The sequence below is a fragment of the Corvus cornix genome, chromosome Z (genome assembly GCF_000738735.6).
Source record: "Corvus cornix cornix isolate S_Up_H32 chromosome Z, ASM73873v5, whole genome shotgun sequence".
Taxonomy (NCBI): domain Eukaryota; kingdom Metazoa; phylum Chordata; class Aves; order Passeriformes; family Corvidae; genus Corvus; species Corvus cornix.
In genome coordinates, this window is record NC_046357.1 from 72,441,591 (window position 1) to 72,466,936 (window position 25,346).

The 25,346-nt window shown below is 42.7% G+C and overlaps 1 protein-coding gene across 5 annotated transcripts in view; it reads right to left on the reverse strand.

Annotated features, from left to right (window-relative positions):
* ZNF462 (zinc finger protein 462) overlaps window positions 1–25,346 on the reverse strand; it is a 90,012-nt gene that overhangs the window by 50,940 nt on the left and 13,726 nt on the right. For all 5 annotated transcript variants that reach the window (XM_019289636.2, XM_039567826.1, XM_019289633.3 and 2 more), the window contains exon 2: window positions 206–456. In XM_019289636.2, the coding sequence (XP_019145181.1) occupies window positions 206–425 (220 nt within the window). In that variant the 5' untranslated portion in view covers window positions 426–456. The remainder of the gene's footprint in view (window positions 1–205; window positions 457–25,346) is intronic.

Consider the following 25,346-nt stretch of genomic DNA (forward strand, 5'->3'; position numbering starts at 1 on the left):
ATGCTTACATTTGCGGGGGGAAAAAAAAAAAAGCCATGGTCAGAACCAGTATGGCTGATGCTAGATACCTGCTTTGCTGACATAATGCAAATTTTTAAACCACATTAAAGACAGAAACTAAAACATATTGAAATAAGACAAATGTAAAATAGGGGGTAAGAGCTCAGATCTTAGAGTTGAGACCAGTCTTGGAGTTGAGATTTACCTGCTATGTCATCTGCAATTGCGAATTCATCCTTTACAGAAGAAAATTCAACCTCGGTCTGGTTGCTAGCATTGAGGGAACCAGACCTTGGCTGGGTAGGACTCTCCTCAGAGACATCAGTTGGCTGCAGAAAAGCAGTGTGAACATCCTGAATGTGAGCTTTTAGGTCTTCGTAAGATGGAGCTCGAAAATCGCAGCCATCACACTGCAGGACCTCCATGGTTCAGGATGATCTTTTACATTAGAAAAATCTGCAAGAAACACAGGGGAAGGAAACAAGAAGAAAGATATGAGTTTACAGCAGTGCTTTTGGAACAAATCCTGGAAACACCAAGGTAACACCAAGCTTCTGATGACTCAGTCATTTGCAGAGATTCCACAAACACAGCAGCGTGAAACTCAACCTTTCCTTAACCTATTAAGAAGCGTCTACTCAGATCCACAAGAAGTCCTATCTGGTAGCTCACAAGCTGCTGACTCAACTCCACGAACAGTCGAATCTCTGACAAGTGACTACTGATCCAGTGGACTCTGTCCTCTTGGCTTTTCCATTACATAGGGCTGTTATTCAGAACTTGGTCCTGTTCAAAGACCACAGCCCATGTGAAGAGAAATGGCACATCACTCCCTGTCATGCACCGGAATTTACCAACAGAAGACAGGAGCTTCTGCCTTCAGGAGACACACCCTAACCTTCCGGGAAGTTGACAATTCCTGCATCATTCACTACCATGCATCAAAAGCTTTCACAGGGAGAAATCTGCCTTCCTTCACAGCATCCTATCAGTCCTGATATTGGTGGAAAACCTAGACCTAACAGCAAGGTTAGATGCAGTGACACCAACCCAAGGCAGAATACTTTCCTCTGCTGTACTTCCACCAAGCTTTTAAGGGTACCTCCACTCTTGTTAAAATGTTTACAGTTTCATTTCAGTCTATTCTAGGGACAAGACCTTTGTGCCTTAGCAGTCTGTGAGATGGAGACAGCCAGAGGAAGAAAAGGACAGCAACGGGAATAACCATACCGAAAAAGTACAATGGAAACATGAGTTACAAAGACTCAAGAGCCATTATGACTTCCTTGATTTATCCAAAAACCCTGCATACCTTCAAATATAAAGCAACATAAAATACAGTGAAGGATGGTGGTTCACCTCGTGACAATCCTGCGACAGAGAGCTGCACTGCCATGAAGGACAGGAGACACAAAGCACAAGCCAAACAAAAGACTTAGACCCTCCTACCCTGTGCAGTGCTTAGACACAAGAGCTACCTTCCTGTGCTAATACAGCAATTGCCTCTCTAGGCTTCTATGCATGTGCCGGAAAAGGATGACAAATCGAGCATTTCAGCAGCCCAAGACACAACAGCAGCCCAAAGCAATTTAAATTCCTTGCATCTGTTGTATGTGGAGTATGAAGGAAGCAACCTACCAAGTGAGGAGAAAGCTCCAAAACACTAAGGCACAGAAACAACAGAGGGTACTGCACCAGGATTTTAGATGAAAGAATGCTTCTTCTGATAGCCTGCTAAAATAAACTTCTAGCAAGTCAAATTCCGGACAGTCTGAGCACAGAGGCTCTCCACATATTTACCTGCATTACTTTGCAGGCTGCACCGTGTGCTTTCTCTCCCCCCACTCCTTCTCACCACCAATAAAGAAAATGAACGCTGCACCAGCTTCTTTTCAGCTAACAAAGTTACAATAATCGAGATACTCAAGCCTTTATGTGCAAGCACCAGACCAAATTGTGTGGAAGAGGTTGCTATCTGCTCTGGATCAAATTACAGCAGTCAGTGAAGCCCCACCCCACGTCTCCTTTAGCACAGTCCATTAGACCTGAAAACAAATTTTTCCATGGAGCAGACGACTCCTGCATTTAGAGCACTTCACAGAAAAGCAGATCATCCAGTTTTCACTACCCATCCCCCAAGCTTAGTCCTTTCATCTCAGCCAAACAAGCCACAGCTCTGCTGAATGTGTTTATCACACTTTCAAGAGATATGAGCCCCTGCGTCACTGAAGCTTTAAGACTCACTAAGCTGCCCTAGTCCTCTGAGCTTTGGGAGCAGCCATTTTAGCTCAGACAACTCCTGCACTCAGAGCCTCAGAGCTTCTTGCCTGTGCACAACATGGCCTCACTTAGCTTCAGCTCAAGCACACCAGCCTTTTTTTTTTCTCCTTTTTTTTTTTCCCTTTTTTAACTCCTCCTCCTTAGGTGATGCTTTAAAAATCACCATCCCCCAGAACACATCTCCCTTTCTCCTGCATGGCTTGCCTTCCAAATTGTATCGCTGCTCTCCCCCTGCCCTCCTCAAAGCTGCACCTTCTCTCCTTCACCAGAGGCTTGGGTTTCCCCAAACCATCTCCTCAGGGTTGGGTTCCCCTGTCCCATGGATGACAAAACGTGACGGTTCGCTCCACAAACGCTGCATTCACAGCATCAGGACACTGGTCCAAGCTGTCCTACATGCAGAGGCGACACACCGCTGAGCCTCCCAGGAGCAGGAGGAGGAGGAGGAGGCGCGGGGGAGTGAGGGGGGACAGCAGGCGGGGAGCCTCCAGCCGGGCCTGTCCCTAGGGAGCTCTCCTGCTTGGCGCAGAAGACACACCACCCCACTCCCCTGCCAGATTCCAAAGTCTAATGACCTTTGTTAATCACCAGCCAGCCTGTCTGCATCAGCAAACCCTGCCAGCAGACACACCCTTCACACAAAGGCTGTAGCTATGCCTTTTAAGAGAGGTTCTCTGAAAGCTCCATTGTGTGGAAGAGATGAAAAACAACGCGCACACAAAAAAACCTCCCTCTTCCCCCCCCTTCCCACAGCCCTCCCCCTCCTCAGACCCCCGAAAACTTCAGACCCTTTAGAAACATCACCGCAAAACGCTCTCAGCTCTGTCTCTTTTGGAAAACTTCAGGTCAGCTTACGAAATAGAAAACCAGAAGGGAGACCAACGCTGAGAATATGAAAAAAAGACAATCCTGGCAGCTTCAAGAGGTGAAAACCACCACCATGTTCATCTCCAGCACAGGCTGCTGCTTGGAGAATGCATCCTTAAGGATGCTGCTGTCTACACAAGCTTAAACCAACCTTTGTGTTGAGAGGGATCATTAATAGCTGGTGATTACAAAACTGGTGGAGACTCTCTAACGGGTTCCAGCTTGAATCTCAGCAAGGTCTGCCCCACAAAGGCAGCACCAAGTCCGAGAAGAGGTTAATCTTACTGCTTCCCGTGAGGAACAAACATCAGGTACAGCTGAGTGGACTTCAGTGTGATGTTTTCACCATGCATCACCCTGACAGTGGGATGAAGCATTCTGTAAGGAATTCTGCTCTACCATTTCCATGTTCTTCTTTAAAATCCTGTCATTGCACGAGGGCTAAAAACAGAAACTTCCAGTTGGAGCTCATATATCAAAAGAAACTGTAACACAATGTGCATCTTTCTTCCTTTTTTGTCTGCATGGGACCTGACACCGGGAGAGACCCACCTACCAACCAGCAAAGAGCGTTTTCAAGTGCCAATGGTAATACACTGGCAAGACACATTCCAAGCCAAGGAGACAAAGCAAGGTTCTCCCATCTCCATCATGGTCAGCTAAGGGAACACATTCCATAACCATCTACATTTTCAGTAAGAAAATTTAGAGGGGAATGGAGGTGGAGTGAGACAGGAGTTACCAGATCTACTAACTCAACAGCAGAAGTGTGGGAAGAAAAACCCGAAGCAACCAAACAAAACCACCATTAAATGAATCCATAAATCCCACAAGCCCTTGAACATATTCACAAGCAATCTCTTGAGACCACATTGCCTATAAATAATATGTGATTTCTAAAATACTTTTACTAATGCAATGCTAACCTCACGAAACATTATTAAAATGCCATTGTCTGGCTAATTTGCATTTACAACCTTTTCTTAAATACATGGCCTTAATGCTTAAATACGGAGGTATTCTCATTTTTCTTATGAGCAAAAAGCTTTCAAAACATTGGGTAAAAGAGATTCTCAAAGCCACCATTTTAAAGACAAAAGGTGGTCTCAAATTGTCTTCAGCATCCTTCTCTACACTCATAAATGCCTGAGAACATCTGAGACATAGTTGCATTAGATTTCGAGGTTTTTAAAAATCCAAAACAAAAGATAATTGTGCTTGTTGAACAACAGTAATTACAGAATTTGGCAGCAGCCAAAGTAGTACAAATCATTATGTTTAAGTTTGGTTTTAAAGCTTCAAAATATAAAATTAATTGTGAAGCCCAAGGCACTGACCTCAAAATTGAGCTTCTGTGGTTTGACTACCCATCTGTTATATTTTGAGATGGAGTCAGCAGAGCTTCTACAAGTTAAGAATATGCACACGCACAACCACAACTAAAAAGGTCAGTCAGACCACACAACACTCTGTGAGCTTCCAGCTCAGCATTAGTAACACTGCATGTGAAACAAAGGCATCTCCAGCTCTCTAGCCCTTCCTCTGGTCAGAGGATCTGGGGCATCTTCATCCCTACATCACACAACCCAGATTGTACACACAGTTTTCATTTTACTCAGTGAGAAGGTGGAGCTGAAGAGAAAATTTCTTCCCCCTTGCAGGGACCAGGGAAATGGTTGAGTCACCCTCCCTGGAGGTATTTAAAAGATGTGTGGATGTGTACCTTGGGGGCACGGTTTAGTGGGTGAACATCGGCAGTGCTGGTTGATGGTTAGACTAGATGGTCCTCGAGGTTTTTCCAGCCTTCTGCACCCTTCCAGAAATTAACTACCAAACACCATGGAACTGCAATTTGCTGGCAAGTAATTGCTTGATAAGACAAGTTCTCAAAACTCCCATGAGTAACACCTCAGGCATTTTTCCTTGCTGGAGAAGGCTGGGTTTTATACCAGTGCCTACAGCTGTGCTGAGAACATTCCAACTCAGCCCTGCTGCCTGGGCTCCTGGCCAGGTTCAGCCCATGTACAGTGGAGCTGCTGCTCTGATGTCTTTGGATTTGGGACTTTCTTTTTTCCCTCGATTTTTTTTTTTCTTCAACACTTTTTATAATGTAAGATCACAACAGAGAAAACGAGGACTGAACAAATACAATTATAGGAGTAATGCAAAAACTTACACATTGAGAAACTGGAAACCAGAAGGCTATTCCAACTGGAGGAAGCCAGCCTCATCTTTCATTTATGAAAGGAAACCCCATAATTAATTAAGAATTCAGAAAATAAATTCAGCTCTCAACTGCAGTCAGGCAAACTTACTCAACTCATGGGTCTTTTTCAATGACTGAATTCCAGTCAAGCTATTGGAATTCTTGGTCCTCTGAGGACTGTCTTTGGAGTTACTTCTCTGAGCCGGTAGCAACATAAACTAAACTGAAAGACCATTTCTTTTTCCACTTTTTTTTTCTTTTCAATTTCATAGAACTGGATTTTGATGGAACTCCTTGAATTGGGTTGCAACTCTGCAATATACATCCTTTGTGGTTCATATTTTCTTGTAAAGGAATTAATGATAAAATTTTATCACCTGTTACAGCTTTAATTATCAGTATCTCCATACATCCAGTTTGGGGTTGTTTGTTCCATTCTGAAACTCAACACTTAAGGTGAAAGAGATCTGTTAGTTGATACCTATGATTCCATTCTTCCACTAAGTATTTCCCTTGACTTACATGGGAAAATGTATCAAAATTTAATGTATTTTCAGGAAGAACTTTACTATTAGAGATTCATAACAAATCAGTAATAATAACAATCTAAACTGAGAAGTCACAAACTCATTTTCTTCCAAAAATGTCCTTATCCAGCCACCTGAAAAGGTGTTTGAACCTGAAGTGGGCTTCAGATCTGATTCCACGAAAGGAGGTATTCCTACTACACATTCTTAGTACATTATCTTCCAGACTTTTCAGAAATCTCCCTGTCATGGACAATAGGATAGCAAACTTTGTTGATCTCCATACAGTTCATATTTATTTATGTTCCTGAATACAGACATTTAACATACCTGACACCACACTAAGTCTATCACACCTTGCAAAATCTTCTACGTTTTAAAAAAAATATAAACCACATTAATCTTAAAGCTCATGGAAGAGATGCTACTAACTGCTGCCAGAAGCATGGCTGGGGGGTTTTTTTCAGTTCAAGAAAATAACAAGGATTCACAGAACCTCTCACATAAATGACATGAAATGAGTCCATACATTGCTATCAACTCAACTGGGTCCCCAAGACTATGACTTCTCAAAAAATGGGGGTGGAAAAAAGTCAAAACAAAGAAACAAAAAATCCAAAACTCTAGAAAAACATGATTATGGAGTATTAATACCTATTAGCCATCTCACTGTAAGACCCTAGCAGGATAAAGGCACACCATGGATTTTCGATGAAGGTGTGTAAGGAGAATCAGACAGTGGCACCTGTCTGCTTCTGCTGGGGCTTTACTGATTCAGGCTACCTACCGTGCCGATCACGCCTTCATTTCTCACAAATAATGTTTCTTCTACTTTTTTCTGTCCTGGGGTCTACATATATATCTGTTCTGTTTAAAAAAAAATACATTAGGAGGCCATCCAAATGACTGAAGGCTACTTTCAAACTTCAAACTTTTGAAATAAAAGCAGATTGCAAATAAAATGCCACAATCTTATTAAAAGACAGACTGTCATGCAAATTACAATTCTGGCTTTTTTTGTCCTTCTTTCCTTTGGCTTAGCTGTGAGGCAGTACATGATACAGAGCATAGGCAACAGAGTCTTAGGATAAAGAACTTCCCTTATGAGAAAGGCTCTCAAACATTAAATGCTCTTGCTCCAAGCAAGGCTAGGATGAGTTCTTCTGATCTTCTGAATTACTTTCATGGCAAGTTATTAATCCCTACAGAAATCAGAAAGACACTAAAATTATATATAAGAATCTGAACAACTGGATGGTCAGAGTAGCACTTTCTTCCTTATTAAGTATGATACTTAATTTGCTGCACAAAACTAGTTTAAGAGGGAGATGAAACAGCATGGGGCAAAACTTTTAGAATAGAAATGTGGTTTTGCCACTTGGTTTCTGTACTAAATGCTCACAGGACATGAGCCAAGTCATCCACCTCCCTGACACAACCCAGCCCTTCAACGCTCTTGTGCACAGACACACGTGTCGAAGGGGCAAGTGGGCTGGCCCAGCCGGGGAAAACAGACACCAGAGCCAAGCAGCTTGGCTTTTGTACCCTGCTCATTAGTGCTCCCCATATGGCACAATGGAACTGAATGCGCTGGGTCTGGGGTTTCTAATTTCCAGCCAAGAGTGTATTGTTAATCACCTCGAGTAATGCTGTTGCTGTGAGTTAAGAGGTGCAAACCCCGGTGTGCGTGGAGTTGAGAGAGAGAGGGAGATGTCAGTAGGTGGTGCTGAAGAACACGGCAGCACCGTGCCTGGGTACTCCAGAAACAACCTAATTCCTTCTCATGCATTGCAAATACCTTCCAGGAGCTTTTACACAAAGGATGCATTACCAGCCTCACCCTGGAAGGAGCAGGGGAGGAGCAGGCTCCTCAGTTTGGCACAACCCCAGCAAAGATCTCTTCCCTGCCAAGAAAAGTCAGAGCTGTTTTAAAGGGGGTCCTGCCAGGAGCAGATCAGATGCGACAACTTGCACCAGAGACTCTGATGGACCATGGACAGAAAGAACAAAGTCACAAAGTCGTGTCTGAAGAGAAAAGAGATTATCTCCTGTTAGCCATATGCCCTTAAAACACTCTCTAGTGCCTTTAGAAGTAATCTTGCCATTCACCCTGAACTCCATGCTCCATGCCATGGTCACTGGCAGTGCTGTGGCTGGTGAGCTGCAAACTTTAAAGACCACATCTCAGTCTGCAAGAAGCACGGTATTTTTACAGAGGCTAAATGCAGCTTTATAAACTGGCGACAGAGCTAAACCATGGGAACACAGAAACTGCTGGATTATTTCAGGTGCCACAGAATTTTAATCTTAAAAGATCTGAGATTAGGCCAGCCAACACAGCTGGTTTAAAACACACACAGGCACTCAGTGTAGTCACAGAGGTGAAAATCAAGTCACTAGCACTCAGAAACCACAAATGCAAAGGGCAAAGTTCTGCTTTGGGCCTGCTACTGAAAAAATGTGATGCCAAATAAAGCCACAGTATCACTAGCTTGAAAGATGGATGTGAAAAGTTGCTTTCCTGGACTCACGTTCCTCCTTTAAGTGCAGAAACTGAACCGGACCTGATGTAGCTGTGGTGACAGAGATTGAACTTGGCTGGTGAGAGGAGTAATCTTCCAGCCAGGGATCATTTCCCTAATTTGGCACCCCATTACCCTGTTTGGTCATTCAAGACTCGCTAAGAGAAGTTCACAGGGGCAGTTGGGAACCAAAGGAACATTGCCTGGATCAGATCCAAAGAAGCCACAGCCCTCTGCCCGTCTTTCATCACCCATAAGAGCTCAGCTGAGTAAGGACCCTTGGAAGTAAGGAGCCCTCTCCCTCAGTCCATCCAGAGATCTTACATGCTCCAGAGGTACTTTAAAAGTACAAGAGAGCTTGTGGAGGGGATGGAAAAGGACATTCAGAGGAATGGTTTTAACCCCGCAAAACTGAAGCACCAGAAGTCATGTTCTGTACCAGCAAGCAAAGCTGAGTGCAACAGCACATCACCTCATGCAAACCAAAACCCACCTCGTGCATGACTCCAATTATAAAGCAAGATCCACTGCTGAAACCCTGCTGGAGGATAAGAAAATGCTGATTAATGAAGTCTGAAGATTGTTCAGCTCTCCCAGCCTACCCCTCAGAAGCACGTTTGTTTGAGGAGCTCCACTGACACCCTAGCTATTTTAACACTGCCTTTGTCTCCAGCTATCCCTCCCCTTCCCCCAAGCTTTCTGCTATATTTGACATTTGCAGGGCAGCAAGTAGAAGCTTCTCTGTCCGCCAGTTCATTTCCTCAGGTAATACAAATCCATCACTGACCCATTTATAATACCAGACAGAATACACAGTTTTATTTGCCCACTGACTCACACGCAGTATGGCAGCCAGCATCTCTGCCCCAGGTAAAAGAGCACACACTTTTCCAGCACTTGACAAATCTCAGACCAGTGATTACCATTAGGCTGCCACCTTTTTCCCTGCCAGCCCCTCCCAAGAGATCTTTTCCACCTGAGAAAGTGAAGGTCCTCTGTCTGTTTTGTGGTAGTGGCAGCAAGATGCTGGTGCTGCCACTGATGGATGAGATGGGATGATGCAGAAAAGGAGGACAAGTTGCTGCTAATGTATTGCCCAAAATACTTTGTCCCAAACAACCTCAGCTGTAGATAAGAGTCGAATTACATGTTGAGATGCACTATGAATGCAATATCCTGGGTCCAAATGAGAAACTTGCTCCTTTTTGTCCCCCCTTCAGCCCCCATTTCCACTCACTTACTCCTTCCAGGAATCAAATTTTTGCAGTTGTTGTGTAATAATACAAAAATCAACTACAAAATACTTAAAATAGCACTCTGGCTCATAATCATAATCATTAATGTGATACATAGATGGCAGATGTGCCCTAGAAGATACCAAGTGTCTACAGTGCAGTTCACGATGGGGGGAAAGGGGAATTCTGAGTGATCCTGGGATTACGGATCACAACATTTGTGAATCCACCACAGTTAATGAAAGTTCTCCAGCCAGAAAGTGTTTTAATCAAAGAGGAATTAGAAACTATTAGATTAAAACCAGGAAAAAGCTGTTATTCCCTGAATATTAAAAAAACCCAAACTTTGTTATGCAGGTAATAATTAAGAACAATCTCCCATCCAAAAAGAAAAACAAATAACACAACCAACCTCTTGTTAACCTTATTTCAATTCTTTCCAGTAATAAACATCTCTTGCCCCTGACTACTGCAGATGCATTCAAATTAAGGAGAAATCTGCTATTAAAACTTGGTTGTATCAAAAATGGTAAGAGGTTGAAGCTCGTAATGGAGTTCTTCTGCCCTACTTTAATCCTTTTTTTGCTTTAAATAAGCTGTTTGAGGGTCAGCCACTGAGATCCAATTTCTTTTTCTTCCTCCTAAGAAATACTCAAACAGGAAATGGATCATAACAAATAAAAAATAACTAAGACTTTCTTTATAATAAGGGCTGTGATTATAAGCAACTGCATCCTTCAAAAGCTACAATCCGTGCAAGTATGTAGCCATTACAGAACTCTTAGGAGTTTTTTTCTCTTCTGCAAGTCCATTACACAACACCTTATTTTTTTTTCAGCTGTTGCAAATGCTTTGCATTTGACGACTTAAAACTCAGCATTGTCTTCAGGCATTTAAATTCATCTAGGAAGGTAACAAAATCCAATTTTAGAACAAAATCGTCAGTCCCCGTCATAAAGATGACTCGTCTTGAAGAGCCATTCTCACTTGACCTTAAAGATACGGGGGATGAAATCTGATAAAAGAGAAAGTGGCTGCCAAAACTTGGCTCCAGAATATGTAAACAATTGCCAAACTACATATATAGCCCCCAAGGTCTCTTGCCACAAGGAAAGTTCAATTCAAGACTAGTTTATCAACATAAAAAGTATCTCTTGGGATAAAAAAAAAAAACAAACAAACCCACCCAACAACAACTGAGTAACCTGGAATCTGCACTCAAGTATTTTATTTTTGTAACAGGCAAGAAGAGACTGGAAGAGATTTTGAGTTTTCCTGGCCTAAGAGAATTCTTGGGTAAATTCAAGGTGTCAGGACTTTTTAGAAAGCACTTAATGTATGTCCCTAGTAAAAATTTGGACCTTTTCCAATTAGGAAAAAACAAAATGCACTTAAAACCCCATCAAGATTCTTAGACAAATTCAAGAAAAGGCAGCCCAGTGGCAGCTCAGGCTTTGTCAGGATTTTGGTTTGGTGCATAATAAGCAATAAAGAGAAGCCTCGGGAGAAGCATTAAATAAACAGCCAATAAATGGTCTTCTAATAGGACCTGTCCTCAGAAAAACCCTTATTTTGTTGCAAATGCAGTTACATTATTGAAAATTGGTGGGACAGTGGCTCTTCAGGACAAGTATTCTGCTTTTGGCAACAACTAGAAGGCCACCCACACTTGGCTTCAGAGAAGCAGGGTGGGCAGCAGGTCAGTTCTCCTCTCCCCCCACCAGCACACTCGCTTTAGAGAGCACCTGAGGGAGAAGCTGCTCCAGGAATATTCCCTCTCTGGAATGAAGCAGACAGATCATCTGGGCTGCCAGCAGCTCCACGGCCAGAACACAGAAACACAACCCAGTGTCTGCCTGTGTGAGTGTGGAGCAGATCCTCAGGTTCATCCTGCACATCACACCCAGCCATGTGTGTGAGCAGGGACACAGGTGAGGCTGTACCCAGAGCCAGACGTGCTTTGGGACCAAAAAAGGCTGTTTGGAACTGCAGTGCCTCTGTCTAAATAACTCCATGGCTTGGAAAACCTTGACATTTACTCTGCATGCAAGAGTGGATAGAAGCGGCTAAGATATTTTAAGCTAATAAAGATGGAAAAGAAAAAAAAAAGGTTTACAAATATGCAAAAGAAACTCAGAAGATTCAAGTCCTGTGGTGGTGTAAAATCCATCTGTAAACCAAGCAGAACCTTCAACCTGATGAGATACAAACAAAATTAGGCAATACAGCTTGCCTTTTAATCTGGAAAGTTCAGAAGTAATGTTCTGAAAGCACTGGCTCCCAGTGATTTCAACAAAGAGAAAGTAAATTCACCTATGATAATGGCAAAGACACCTCTACTGCATTCCCAGTTCCAAAGCAAAGGGGTACATAATTCCTATTATCTTTACTGATTATTGTAGAGCCACTTAAAAAAAAGGAACCAAAGTTTGACTTAAAGGGAAGGCACTTAAAACCTTCCCAACTTACTGCTTTTCCAAGACGTACATATAAGTACTTCCAGAAGATCGAATGCCATTGAATCCTCCAGCTCAAGGAACTTTTAAAATAAAGCAGGATTAAGTTCAAAGCAGAACCACATAAAGAATTCTATTTTGTTCTTATTGAAGGAATAAAGATGGAAACAAGCAAGCAAGAAACAAAAACAAACAAGCCAAAAAAAACCAGAAAACAAAACCTAAAGTATAAAGACATATGTTAAACTCAACTGTTTAAAAAAACAAAAGTTTTATGGTGGTTGAAAGGGACAGGGTACATATTTTCATTTACAAATGGAGAGGAGACAAGGACAATCACATATATAAACAGCACATTCTCATTTCATTAGGAGTCCAGCTAAGTGAACAGCTCTTCAGACACAGCTTTCAGCAACACCACTTGCCAGTCAGTCAGGTGGATCTCCTCCCCGTTCCTTTCATCCCAAAAGAGCCATACATGAACCTGATGACACCAGAATTCATACAAAGAGTATTCTGAGACATTTGATTTGTTTTTAGCCAACATCCTTGAACACTAAGGAAGAGAAGAAAGAATGTAATGCGGTTTGCAGTCCACGCTGGACTTTTTTCCGTTTTAAAAGTCATTTGAATAAAAGGCATTTGCGCCTTTTTTTTTATTCGTTTCTAGCAACAAACATTCATTCAGGCGTGGGTTCTTGTTTGCAGCAATGCACGCAGAGTCAAAGTTCCACATTAATTTATGACCTCATTGACAATGTGTCTATGGGAGAAGTGTACAATCAGTTCTGCGCAGATTTCATTTTCCCTTCTGCTGTTTATGGAACACTGGAGCATGACAAAAGACAGGATCATATGTTTCAGGTTTCCATTCATTTATCACAGACAAGTCATTAAAGTCAGCAGAAGTCACTTGCTGCCAGACAGAGCAAAGACTGAAGTATCCCCCTGTTTTTCAAATGGCTTTAAATTCAAAACGAAATCTGAGGGCTCACAATTTTAAACTGCACATAAGAAACAAAAAGGCAGATTTAAGTATTTCAGGCAGCAATACTGACAGTCTATTCCATCCAACCACAACCTATTTCTTTGACTCATGCAGTTCAGGCCACACTTGTTGGTGGGCTCTGTCTGTGTGAAAAGCGAGTTGAGTGAGTCTGCACCACAAAAAAAACTTCTTCCTTTACCTGGTAGTGGAGAACCACAAAGAAGTGCAGCAGCCTGGCTCCAGGTCACACAGTTGGTCTGTGGCACAGCCAGCAGCACAAAGTGGCTTTCCAGACTCCAGTGCTTGCTTGTTAGGCCATGCTACCTTCCTGTCCCTGGAATCCCAGTGCTAACTTCCCACAAGAGGAAGAAATGAAAAAGCTCCCCAGCAGAGCAGAAGTTAAAATTCCAGAAGCAAGGGTAAATCAAAACACCACACACAAGGGTACAACTGATGCTCTTTATTTATCTTTGTGTTTACTTTCTAACTGGAGTTGCCATTTCCACCTTTCTGCACAGAATCCAGGCCTTTTGCTGAAGAATTTAGGTCAACTCGGCAAAATGTCTGCAGAGCTGCAGAGAAGAATACCAGTGGAGACAAAGTTCGGGGCTGGTGAACATGGTCTAACCCTCATAAGACTTGACATTGCAGTGGAGGAGGGACTTGGAAAAAACACTGGCCTGTTTTTTCAGGAGGGCTTTATTTGAGGGTGAAGAAGGATATTTGGTTTTCAGGGCTGGCATCTAGAAAAAACTGAAATTCTCAGTGAGCTGATAGGCTTTTGTTTTAATAGGACTTTGCCCAAACTGCTGAGCCTTTCTACTCTATTCCCAAACTCTTCTAAATAATCAGCAAAATAATATTAATTCTGTTCTAGCAAATATCTGGACAAAACTCCATCAATACTTACTAGCAGTCATCAAAGAGAGTCTCCTTTATAAAGGATATCTGCAAGAGGAACTCTCTGGGTCTTCTTCAATGTCTTTTTTTAAGCAGGAGATATTCAAGACCATGGAAGAGGAAGTTTGATTTAATCAGACCTCTCTTTCACTCATGCTAGCTGGAGCCACAAAGCATGTGCACACTTCCACTCCACCCTGGCTGTCAAAATTTATGACAGCAAACCAAGCAATTAGTTTTCACATGCTGACAGTTGGCACCTATCCTTCATTGTTTGTACGTCACCACAAGCAAGATACAGGTATTTTATGGATTTCTTGCAAAAATGCTTAGGTTGTAAGAGAATCACATCCTACAAAACCTTTAGGCTACACATCACCTTCGGCCTATGTTCAGCCAGCATGTGAAGGTACTGTGGTTTTTTTGAAAATGTAGTTTTTCAACAAAATAAGTGTTCCATACTGAGAGTCTGGTGTCTAAGAAAACACATCTTTCCAAAAGACTCTGTGCTCAGAGCCATGTGCAGCCTACCAAGGACTCCTGATCCTGTTTAATGTGAACCCAAACTCTGCAAAAGGAGCTTACAGACACAGAGCAGCCTCTGTAGTAATCCAAGATACTGCTGGCATTCCTGCTGAAGGAAGCACACTGAGCATGCTTCATCCTGTGTCTGCAGAGCAGAACCAGCCTGAGCTCTGCCAAAAGCCAAGTGTGTCATGGGCAGCTGTGACTGCTACTTTGCCTGGGCAGAGATGAGGGAAAACACCTCTTCTTTGGGTGTTTATTTTCCCTGCCTGTAGCTGTCAACTGAGATACACAAAGATTCTTGGTGCAGCTGGAAGACACCTGGCTAAAAAACTCAGTTTGCATTTGCAAGGTACATCTGGGCACACCATGCAGTAGAAAGCATGGGCTCCAATCTTCCAGCACACCTGAGGTGGCACACGGGCTGTGCACAGGTGCCTGTGGCACTCAGTCTCTGACAGTGTCACCCCAGAGAAGGACAACCCCTGCTGCTTCACACCCTGGAGGAACCCTGGCTTCCCACCCTGGTCAGCCCAGCTCACAGTTGCCACGCAGAGCCTGGGAGTTGGTGTGAGATCAGCACTTTGGGGAAGCAGGCAAAAAAGGGTTAAGTCTTTCACTGTCTTCATCCCTCTCCACATTCATAATTAATGAAGAATTGTATCCTCCTAGGTTCCTAGACTTGTTTGTCTGAGTAGAGTCACCTTTTCTTTCAAAAGACCATTCCTTTCTAAGATAATTTGCCTCACTTTCCAAGCTGTGTTCCTGGCATTAAACTGCACCTTTCTGCTTTTCTGTCACAAATTATTCTTCCTGGTCTATCCACTATCTCCTCTGTATGCCTCTCATCCTCCAGGTCTTCTAGAAAGGTGATCTGATCATCTGCTATTTCTACAGTCCAACAGATAAACATGCCAGTGATATGGGTCTGAAGCCAAAATAGTTGGTCCTCCCTTTCTTCTGAAGGTGTCTGGCATCCCCATCACTCAGCACTCAGCATGAAGTAAAAGCCACTGCTTTTCTCACTTAAGAAAGGAGCACATTCTCAAAAAAGACTGCTCAGCCCAGATCCCTTACTCAGTAGGGCAGAGAAAATGAGGGAGAGAGAAGGGAGTGCCGGGAAGGGCCTACAGCAAACATCACCAGGAATGACTGGCAGCTGTCTGTCCCTCAACCTGGTGCTGCTGCTGCTGAGGGGCCTCCCATGCACACCAGAAACTGGCATCTGAGGCTACAGAAGCCCTGATATTTCTTCCTCTTTCTTTTTGAGGAACAAGACTCCCTTTTTGGTTCTCATTGTCTGCTGCTCGGGGCTCTATAACTGATACAACCGTGGCCAGCCGAGGTCCTGCATATGTGTTGTGCGTGTGTGTTTGCTATGTCTGGATCCTCAGGAAGGCAGCCTGGTATTTTATTTTTAAACTTTGGCTCCTGTTGCACAGCCCCACATATAATGGCTCCACTCCTGAAGGTTGGATAGTCTTCTGCTATCAGTTTTCAACGAAAAACAGAGCCATCCAAGCCAGTACCACCAAGAGGACAGGAGCAAAGTTCTCGCCTGAAGATTTTCATTCTCACAAAAAAAAACCCGAAAAACAAAAAACCAAGAGATTACAAAAAATATTAAGCCATCACTGTCATCCCAGCTTCATGCTGCTGTATTCTTGCAAGCTGTAGAATATTGTGCAAGTCCCAGTAACTGCTGTGGTTTCAGAGACTTCTCTAGGTTTTTATTTCTAGAAATTTGCTGGAGTTCTGCCAGTTTTCCCCAGCTGAGGACCAGACCTTTACGTGGATCAGTACTCACTACAGCTTTTATGATGGAGAGTCAAAACAGGAGTTTCTCCTCACCTGAAAGCAGAACCTGCAATGGATCTCCCAGGTCTCAGAAGCTGAAGGAGGCAGAACCCAGACATGATAATCAAGGCCTGGTGCTATGGTTCACCCTTCCTGGAGCACCTGACCTTCAGATGTGTTGCAAAGCTGACAAACTAACTGATATCCTATACTTCTAAGCCACCTGCAGTACAAGATCATTTAAGCAGTGAAGGTTCACTGTCAAGAAAGAAATCAAGAAGAAGGAGGTTTCATTTTCAGCTGAGCACACAGGGTCTATATCTACAGTCCTGATTACTAGAAGAAAGGAAATGTTCAAGTTGAAGACAAGAGAACTTGCACCCATGCCTGGGAGAAAAGATTTGACAAAGGATATGGGAGAGAAATGGAGAAAAAGTGGTTTGAAAAGAGGAAGTCATCTTTTTATATCTTATCTTATCTTATCTTATCTTATCTTATCTTATCTTTACTTGCAGTTCATGATGGGGCACCACTAATCAGAGTGTTATTTACAGGTTAAAATAGTCACTCACTCCAAAAACAAGGGGGGAAAGCTTCAACATCTGTCTCCTTCTTCATTGCTGACCACCTTTCTTCTCCCATTGTCTTCTAGCTCTTTCAGTCAGACTACTGCCATACAGAGTTCTGAATCTGGAAAGAAATCTTCCAAAACTGAAACTACAAATTAAGAACTGAAAACAGTCTGCCAATTAGGGAATCAAAATTCTCCTTCATCCTGCTGTAGTAATTGGTTTATAAAGTTTAAAAAAATAGCATTTACAGTGAGGCCTCTACTGCTGACCTTCAAAGCCAGGCTAATGTACTATTTTTCCCCTGAAACTGACTTGGTTTTTCATCAGTTATCAAAAAAGAGGATCTAATGGTAGTGCTTACTGTTAAAGTCTTTCATAAGCACAGATGATGAGTTAATCTCTAGGTTGCCTAGATTTATCACCTTTAACACTCCAAAGGCTAAGATTTTGAAAGATGACTAACAAAAAAAAAATGAAACCAATTACTACTGAAATCACTGAGACCCTGAAATCTACTGAAATGCATTCACAATAATAATACTACTACTAGTAATAATTTCAGATGGCTTAGTTGGGCTACCTAGAGTAGAATGTTAGGTTACCCTAGGAGATTGGCGTGTTGACAAATTATGATTGGGTTTTTGTGCGACAACCTCTTCTATGGTAACTACAGGACAAAAGCCTCCAGTTCCCATCTGTAAAACCAGGACTAAAGTTTGGGGTGACTAAAGTGCTGCTAAGTTCCAGAGGAAACCAGAGATCTTCCTTCTGGGGGATTTATTTATCCTGTAGAAATCACTATGTGAAAGTCTACAGTAGCTCTGTCAGGACTATTAAAAAAAAAAATCTATTTCATTTTTTCCTCTGCTGTAGAGACAACAGAAAAATGCATCTGACTGTGAAGAGGATCAACTTCCACCCACCTTCTGCACAGATTCCACTTTTCCACTTGGAGAACAAAATGCAAATCACTGGTCCATAGTTTTAAGCTGAAAACGGGGATATGGAGGAAAACCCACTATAGATAATCAAGCCCAAACTGATAACTACAAACCTACATTCAGCCTTATCATTTCACTCAGTTTGGTTAATTTGCTTCCCATTCGTTTGCCAGGTGAGAAGGAATCTTCTTGCATGTTCTGGTAGAACACAACCACCTCCTTGGACTCCCTGCAGCTCCACATGGCAGGATTCTCATCAGCTGTGCTTTAATCCCTAAACTGACACGAGATAACAGCACTGGGACTCATCTTGCTGAACGTTCAGCTTCTACAGCCACACAGTTTGTCCACAACCAACCCAATCAAGCCTGTCTCCCACCACAGCATCCGAAGAGAAACTACACTTGACCCCTTACAACTTCTGACAGTCCATGAGAAATTCCAGTACCTCTTAATTTTTTTGCACCATTAAATTAGAAATAAAAAATTGTTTACATAATGAGCATTTTTCTAGTCTCATGTTCCAGCCACTGCATCTTTATACAGCTTAGTACAGACTCCAGATTCCAATAATCCTGGACACAGACTAGCAAATTGTCTGCTTTTAGTCCTTCAAATGTCACTCCTGAAAACCTCTGAAAGGAAAGAATGGACTACCTGAAAGCTTTCATGATGAAGCACAATTTTCTAGACTTCAAACTGTTACTATCCCCAGCATTTCAGCCTAGTCCGCTGTTCTAACTGTTTTAAATATCTACTACTTTGCAGGATCACTTTTTTTGTATTTTTTTTTTAATTCAAAAGGAGGACAGGACCCTCTAAGCCCACACAGGCTACAAAGCCAACACATTTCTTGAGTGAGTCACAGAGCTTTTTCTGTTCCACATTTCCTATCTTTTGCAGATACAAACTGAACAATGAGCTTTTACGTCTGACACATTAAAAAATATAAATTACTGGTGTAGAAAACAGACAGAAAAAAAGGAAAAGTCTCTTTAAATCCTGTCAGATACCCTTCTTGTCTGACCTGTGGGATGCTTTTGTTTTGAATGGAATGGGTCCAAAATACAAAGGAAAACCCTTGCTTATCTCTTTGGGATCAAGGGTTCTCAGAGGCACAGCACTGGTGTTATTTGTTTGATACATCAAAGCAAGGTCATTACTTCAATCTTGGAAAGAATCAAAAGTCTTCTGATATGCCAGAAAAGCCAATGGCCAGTGGGATCTATGACTCTCCTGCACTGTCTGCATGGAATTTTCTCATCCCACAGTCCCTCTCTCCTAGAGCTGCAAAAAACAGGTGCCTCCATCTGGATGATCCCTGAGGCACTGACCCAATTCTCAATTCCTTTTACTTGGGGGGAAATAAACCAAAACAGAAACAAACAAAAAGCAAACCACACAAGATGTCAGACTTAGATCTAAAGATGGTACAAATACATGTTTTGATCATTTGTCTCCTTCAGCTCAGCTCCACTGTGAACATTCAACGACAACCCAAAAGTCTGTTGTAGTCTTTTGAGTGCAATGGATGAATTCCAAAATTCAAGTTTTGTCCACAGGAACTTCAGACATCCACTCTGCTTGACCTAAGAGATGCCTGAGAACCCAAGCACACTGCTGTCATTCATGCAAGCCACTCCTCCATGCTTCCCATGCTTCCCCTTTGATTTAGGTCACAATATAGCTGCTTTTTTTTTTTTTTTTTTTTTGGCAAAAACATTATCTGCTTTATGATTGGCACAGTGCTCTGACTTTTCAGAAAGCAGTGATTGGTCCAACTGTCTTATATCTTAAGGAGATCTATTACTAAGAAAATAATAAAAATATCCCATAAAGATAAGATCTGCCTAACATAAATTTGGTAACAGCTTCAAAGGATGCTTTTCTCAAGATCTCCAAACCTAGCCAAGATCCTCTACTGTCCCTCCTACTTCTTGAAGAGGTGAGTATGCAGAAGATAGTGAGAGATCATTTTGCAGCCTTCACTGATACACAATTGACCTTTTAATCTCTGCTTAGTGGCAGGCTGATACTGTTCTTTCACTTTTAGACCCAAAACTTTATCACTTGAGAGAACACTCCTTTTTTTTTTTTTTTTTCTTTTTTTTGGTGAGATTTATATGCACCCATGAGATTTTTCCCCTTGTCCTCACACTCAGGCATGGATTGAAAGCTCACTGATCTCCTTCCACAGGACAGTTTTGGAATATAAACATTTTTGATCATCTTGTCCAAATAACACTGACTTAGTTTAGACACAGTTTGCAGCCATGGTTGAATAAAGGAGCAATATTGTGGTATTATTTCCTGTCCCCAGTATTACTCCCTTCAGGTCAAAGATGCTGGAAACTCATGCTGGTGGTTGTTGGGACAAATCCAGTATGGCACATCCTCTGGGATGGCTTTTTAGCCTCTGCTGAGAATAAACAGAGGGAACAGTGAGGTGGATTGAGAACTGGCTGAAGGGCAGTCTCAGAGGATGTGACCAGTGGCACAGAGTCCTGTAATTAGTGGTGTCCCCAAGGTTGGATACTGGGTCCAGTATTGTTTAATGGCTTGGTATAGAGTGTCCCCTCAGCAAGTTCACTGATGATACAAAACTGGGAGTGGCTGATGCCCCAAAGTGCTGTGCTGCCATTCTCAAGGGCCTTGAGTGCCTGAAGGGATGGGCAGAGCAGGACTTTTTGAAATTCAGCAATACAGGGTCCCGCACGTGGGCAGGAATAACCCCAAGCAGCAGCACAGGCCGGGGTGATCTGCTGGAACACGGCTCTGCAGACAAGGACCTGGAGGTCCTGGGGGACAAACAGCTGTCCCCGAGCCAGCAGAGTGTCCTGGGCACAAGGAGGCCAATGGGATCCTGGGGTGCACTCAGAAGGGCATTGCCAGCAGGTCAGGGAGGGATCCTGCCCCTCTGCCCAGCCCTGGGAGGCAGCTCTGGAGCGCTGTGTCCAGCTCTGGCTCCTCAGCACAGGAGGGACACGGAGCTCCTGGAGCAGGGCCAGCAGAGGATACAAATGTGATTGAGGCACTGGAGCATCTCCTTCATGCAGAAAGGCTGGGAGAGCTGGGGCTGTTTCTTGAAAAGAGACAACAGGAGGTTGGACCAGACGACCTCCAGTGGTCCCTTTCCAACCTGATCCTTGCTGTGGTTCTGTGTGATTCTGCAAATTTTCACAATTGCTTTTGGATACTAAACATGCCAATCACGGCAGCCCAGCCATCACACATTTGAAAGTGTCGACACAGGCTTCCAGTCAGGAGAGTCTGATGACTTTCTGATGCGCTTTTTTTTAAGTGGGCTTCTAAAGCAGCAGCTTCATTCCCAGTGCATGCTGATGATGGACTGTCAGCATCCTGAGGAATTAATTATGTCTCTTTTGAATTGACAGACTCTTCTAGGCTGTATGTGGGGGGAAAAAAAGGGCAGAAGGGATCTTGTGGATGGCCAAGACCAGTTGTGTTAGCACAGATACAAATCTAATCTTCATTAACTCAAAGAAGAGAAAATAGCATGTTTGCTAAAAAAAAAATTACAGCTGTTGATTCCTGAGCCAAGGAATGCTCTATTTTAAAGAAAACTGGTTCCATATGAAAGCCTTCCAATCATGGTGCACCTAACTGCTAGCAATTTCTAGTCCCAGTGACCATGCAAAAAGGTAATACACAGAGATCTAACCAGCCGGGTTACTGATATAAATTCTACACCCCTCCCTCCGAAGGATTCATTTCTCAGCTGAAATACCCCTTGAGGCTGGAAGTCATATATTATAGTTCTGAAATGTGAAGTAACCCTCAATTCTATGCAGCTTATCAAAAATTCCTGTCCTGCTCTCACTCTTCTCACATTTCCTTGGCTTCATTATGTTTTTAAAAAGGGAGATTGCTACTAAAATCCCAGTTGGGTTAATCTGACAGCTGGAGCAAGAGAAACCACAACAATCTCCCAAGGAGAAGGTTCTGACTGTCCCAGCAATTTCATCAGTCCAGCTCTTCCTATGCAAAAGTCCCATCAGGAACACAACTGAGAGGTATCCCAGAAAACACAGACAAGCTATTTAGGGGACACAGGGAAAGAACAAAAGGGGAAAAAAAAAAAAAGAAAACCACAAAAAACCAAAAAGAAAAGTATAGAAAAAGTCTCAGCTAGGAGATCATAGTTCAGTGGATTTAAAGACCCGCTGAGTATCCTTCAAGGTAGGCTTGGTCTCATATTCCAGGCCTGGAACATTTCAGCAGTTTCCTAATTACAGATCAGATTTTCTATGCAGGCTACAGAAGTGAAAGTGCTCCTTCAATACCAGTAGTCCACTGCCACATTTTCCTGCTACAAGCTTGTCAGCCTGCCAATGCAGAGAACTTCTAGAACTCCTCCTTGCTCTCTTCCCACAGAACACAAAGCAGCATATTCCTTCAGAAGCCCTATTCAAACTCCCTTTCTTCTCCATGAGCCTGCATCTTTGAGACAATGGATAAGAGGAGGCGGACCACTTCCGCCATTCATTTGCTCAGCCTGCTGAAACGTCAGATCTGTCTGATCTTGCAGCAGAAGCATTATCCTTTGTTCTGATCAGGTTGCACAAATAGCTGTGCTTGTGTCAGTCGCAGAGCAGAGATTTTTTTTTTTTTTTCCTCCTTTTTTTTTTTTCATGACCAGTATGATTTACGGCTCACACAACACATTATGTCCTGCTAAAAATGTTGCAGTTTTGTTTTCCACCAGGCAGCTCTCCTACAAAAAAACTCAGTTCAGTATTGCACACTTAAGGAAGAAGGGGAAACTGCACAATGCTGTTGCTACATGTATCCTAGACAAACCTGCCGAAATATTCCCAGCCTCACACAAATGAGCCCGTAGTCAGAAGATGCACCTAAACGGGCTCAGGTTGAAGGACTTAAGAGAGGCAAGAGATGACTGTGACTCCCACCACTTCTCTGAAGGTTGGGCACTCCTCCTGCCCATCAGCAGCACCTGCATGTCCTGACAGCTTACTGCATCCCACACAGACAAATCAGCCTGGGCCCAGCCCCCCCCACCGCTGTGGTGACATACCTCTGCCCAGAATTCACACCTGGACTGCTTGCAAGCCATCTGCAAGCGAAGAGACAAAGGTTGGCCACTGCCAGGTTGTGTGAACACACACCGTGGAATTACTGTCTGGTGAGCAGTTCAGCTTCCCGCACACTCGGAGGAAAAACAGATCTCCACATCTACTGATAGAGTGCTGAGCTCTGAAGAGGTTACAAAATGTGGCTTTAGCTTTCCCTTCCCCCTGTTCTACCATACTTGCTTATGAAAACAGTCGTTATCATACATCCTTCCTCTTCCTAGGGCAGAAAACCAAATCAACCAGAAAACACAGCCAGCAAGTTCTTCAGAACTTCAGCGTGTCACAAAGCCTCGTTCAGGCTGGAGGTTGAACTTTACCTACTACCTCCAAATTCCTCATATTTTTGCCTAAGTGCAAGTATGTGTGTGAGTATTCTGTCTCTGTTATCAGGTAAAAGCTCTAATACCCATTTCTGGCTTCTAGCCAGCATTTAAAAAGGAAAAAAATTTGCTAATCCAATGGTTGCAATGGAAAAAACACCTACCACAGGGAAAAAATCCTCCTGCCTTTAGCCAAATCTAATCTAATCTTTTCTCACAGCTGTAATATCACTCTGAATGCTTCACTACCTAACTTTAACTTCACATACGGAGCAGGGGGAATTATTGATACAAACCTTTTGTACAAGGCCAGCCTGGGAAAAAAAAAAAATTACATGAGTGGCTGTGTTCAACATTCCTGAGTTTGCCATCAGAATCAATACAGCTCCATGAAGATACTGCCATTTTTAGTAACTATGTCCAAAACGCAACAGCATTATATGATTTCTGTCTCATAGAGGCTTTGACGTTCCATCTATTATCCCAGTCTTGCTTTAGCACATATTTTATATTAGAATGCGTTCCAGGAGGCATATGGCAATAGAACTAGGTCAACCATTAACCAAATAACAGGAAGCTGCTCTGCAGAGCACACCCTTCAAAGCTTGCCTAATGAGCTGGCTCTTCAGAGTGTGTCCTTCAGTAAGGTGGAAGCTAACTGTTCCATGGGATTTTCCTTAAAGACACAAGGTCGCCCAGGGCAGGTGACTTATGGACATGACAGACTCTGAAGAGCCATCCTAGAAGTGTAAAAGCATCTGGGTCAGATTTTGATATGAAGAACAGTCCACGGTCACACCTGGGACATCAAACATCAGGAACCAGCTCCAATGATTTCCTTATCTTATGGAGCAGAGCCTGTTCCATCATTAATCTGCTCCCACAACTTCACAGGGAAAGAGCAGAGCCTCTGTAGAGTTTGTAGGGAAGGATACCATCACTAGATAAAGATTTAGCATCTCTCTGTCCAGATGAGTCAATTCCAAACTCTTGCAAGGTTTGGGAGAAAAAAGGGCTGATACTAAGCCTTGCAAGTCAGTCTTTGACTAAATTCTTTGAGAAAGCATGTTTGCTTTCTGATTGATCTCGTTGAGATACATGGATTTAACATCATCTGCCAAAACCAGTAGAAAAAGAAGTCCATCATAATTGCTGATATCTTCATTTGTTCCACCTCAATCTTACCAAGGGCCTCCACTAAATATCACATTCCACACTTTTAAGCAACCGCAGGTGCCCAAGCTTGAAAGACAAGTTTTTAGGACTGAGAAGCACCAGGCACCACAGAGGAGAATCCATGAGTAACATGGAAGTTAGAAAAAGTTCTGACTCATATTATACTGTCAACAAAGCAGTAGAGATGGCCTGATCCAGTTGTTTTTAGACAAATAAAAGGTGAACACTTGCCAGCACCCTCATTGAGAGGAAGTTTGCATACAGCAGCCACTGATACCCATCACATAACTGTTGCAATAACATGGTAACTCAACAGCCACGTAGCACAAAGCACTGTGAACTTTTCAAATTCAAAAAAGACACCATCGAGCTATGTGACTACAGCTAAATCTTCCCACTAAGTATATTGGGATACTAATATTAGTTTTCTACACTCTCATAAAAAATGGATACAGTCTCTTATCTCTTTATCACAGTCTTCCTTCTGGACAGTATCTCTACGAAACAAAACATTCAGAGATCCTGAGGCTGTTATTTAGCCAAACAAAGCAAACAGTAAAAAAAAAAATCCTCTCTACACCATTACCAGGGATAGGCTTGTATTTCTCCATAATTTACAATAGGAATGAGTGCTGTAAACATATATATATATATATCTCAAGAGTTTCCCCAGTAATTCACATCTATCCTTGTGACAAAAATAAAAGGCAAAAAGCCCATGTCTAACAGACATTCTTCTACTAGAGCTTCCATAACTGCGAACTTCTCTGCAACCAAATCTTTGTGAGGTGGGAACTCAGGTCCATCTTTCTGGTGGTGGATCCTGCTGGTTTACCAGACAATAATTCCAGTTCCTAATTACAGACACAGGAAATGATAAGGCATCCATGATGACTGAGAAAACAGTCAGTGTGTGTGAT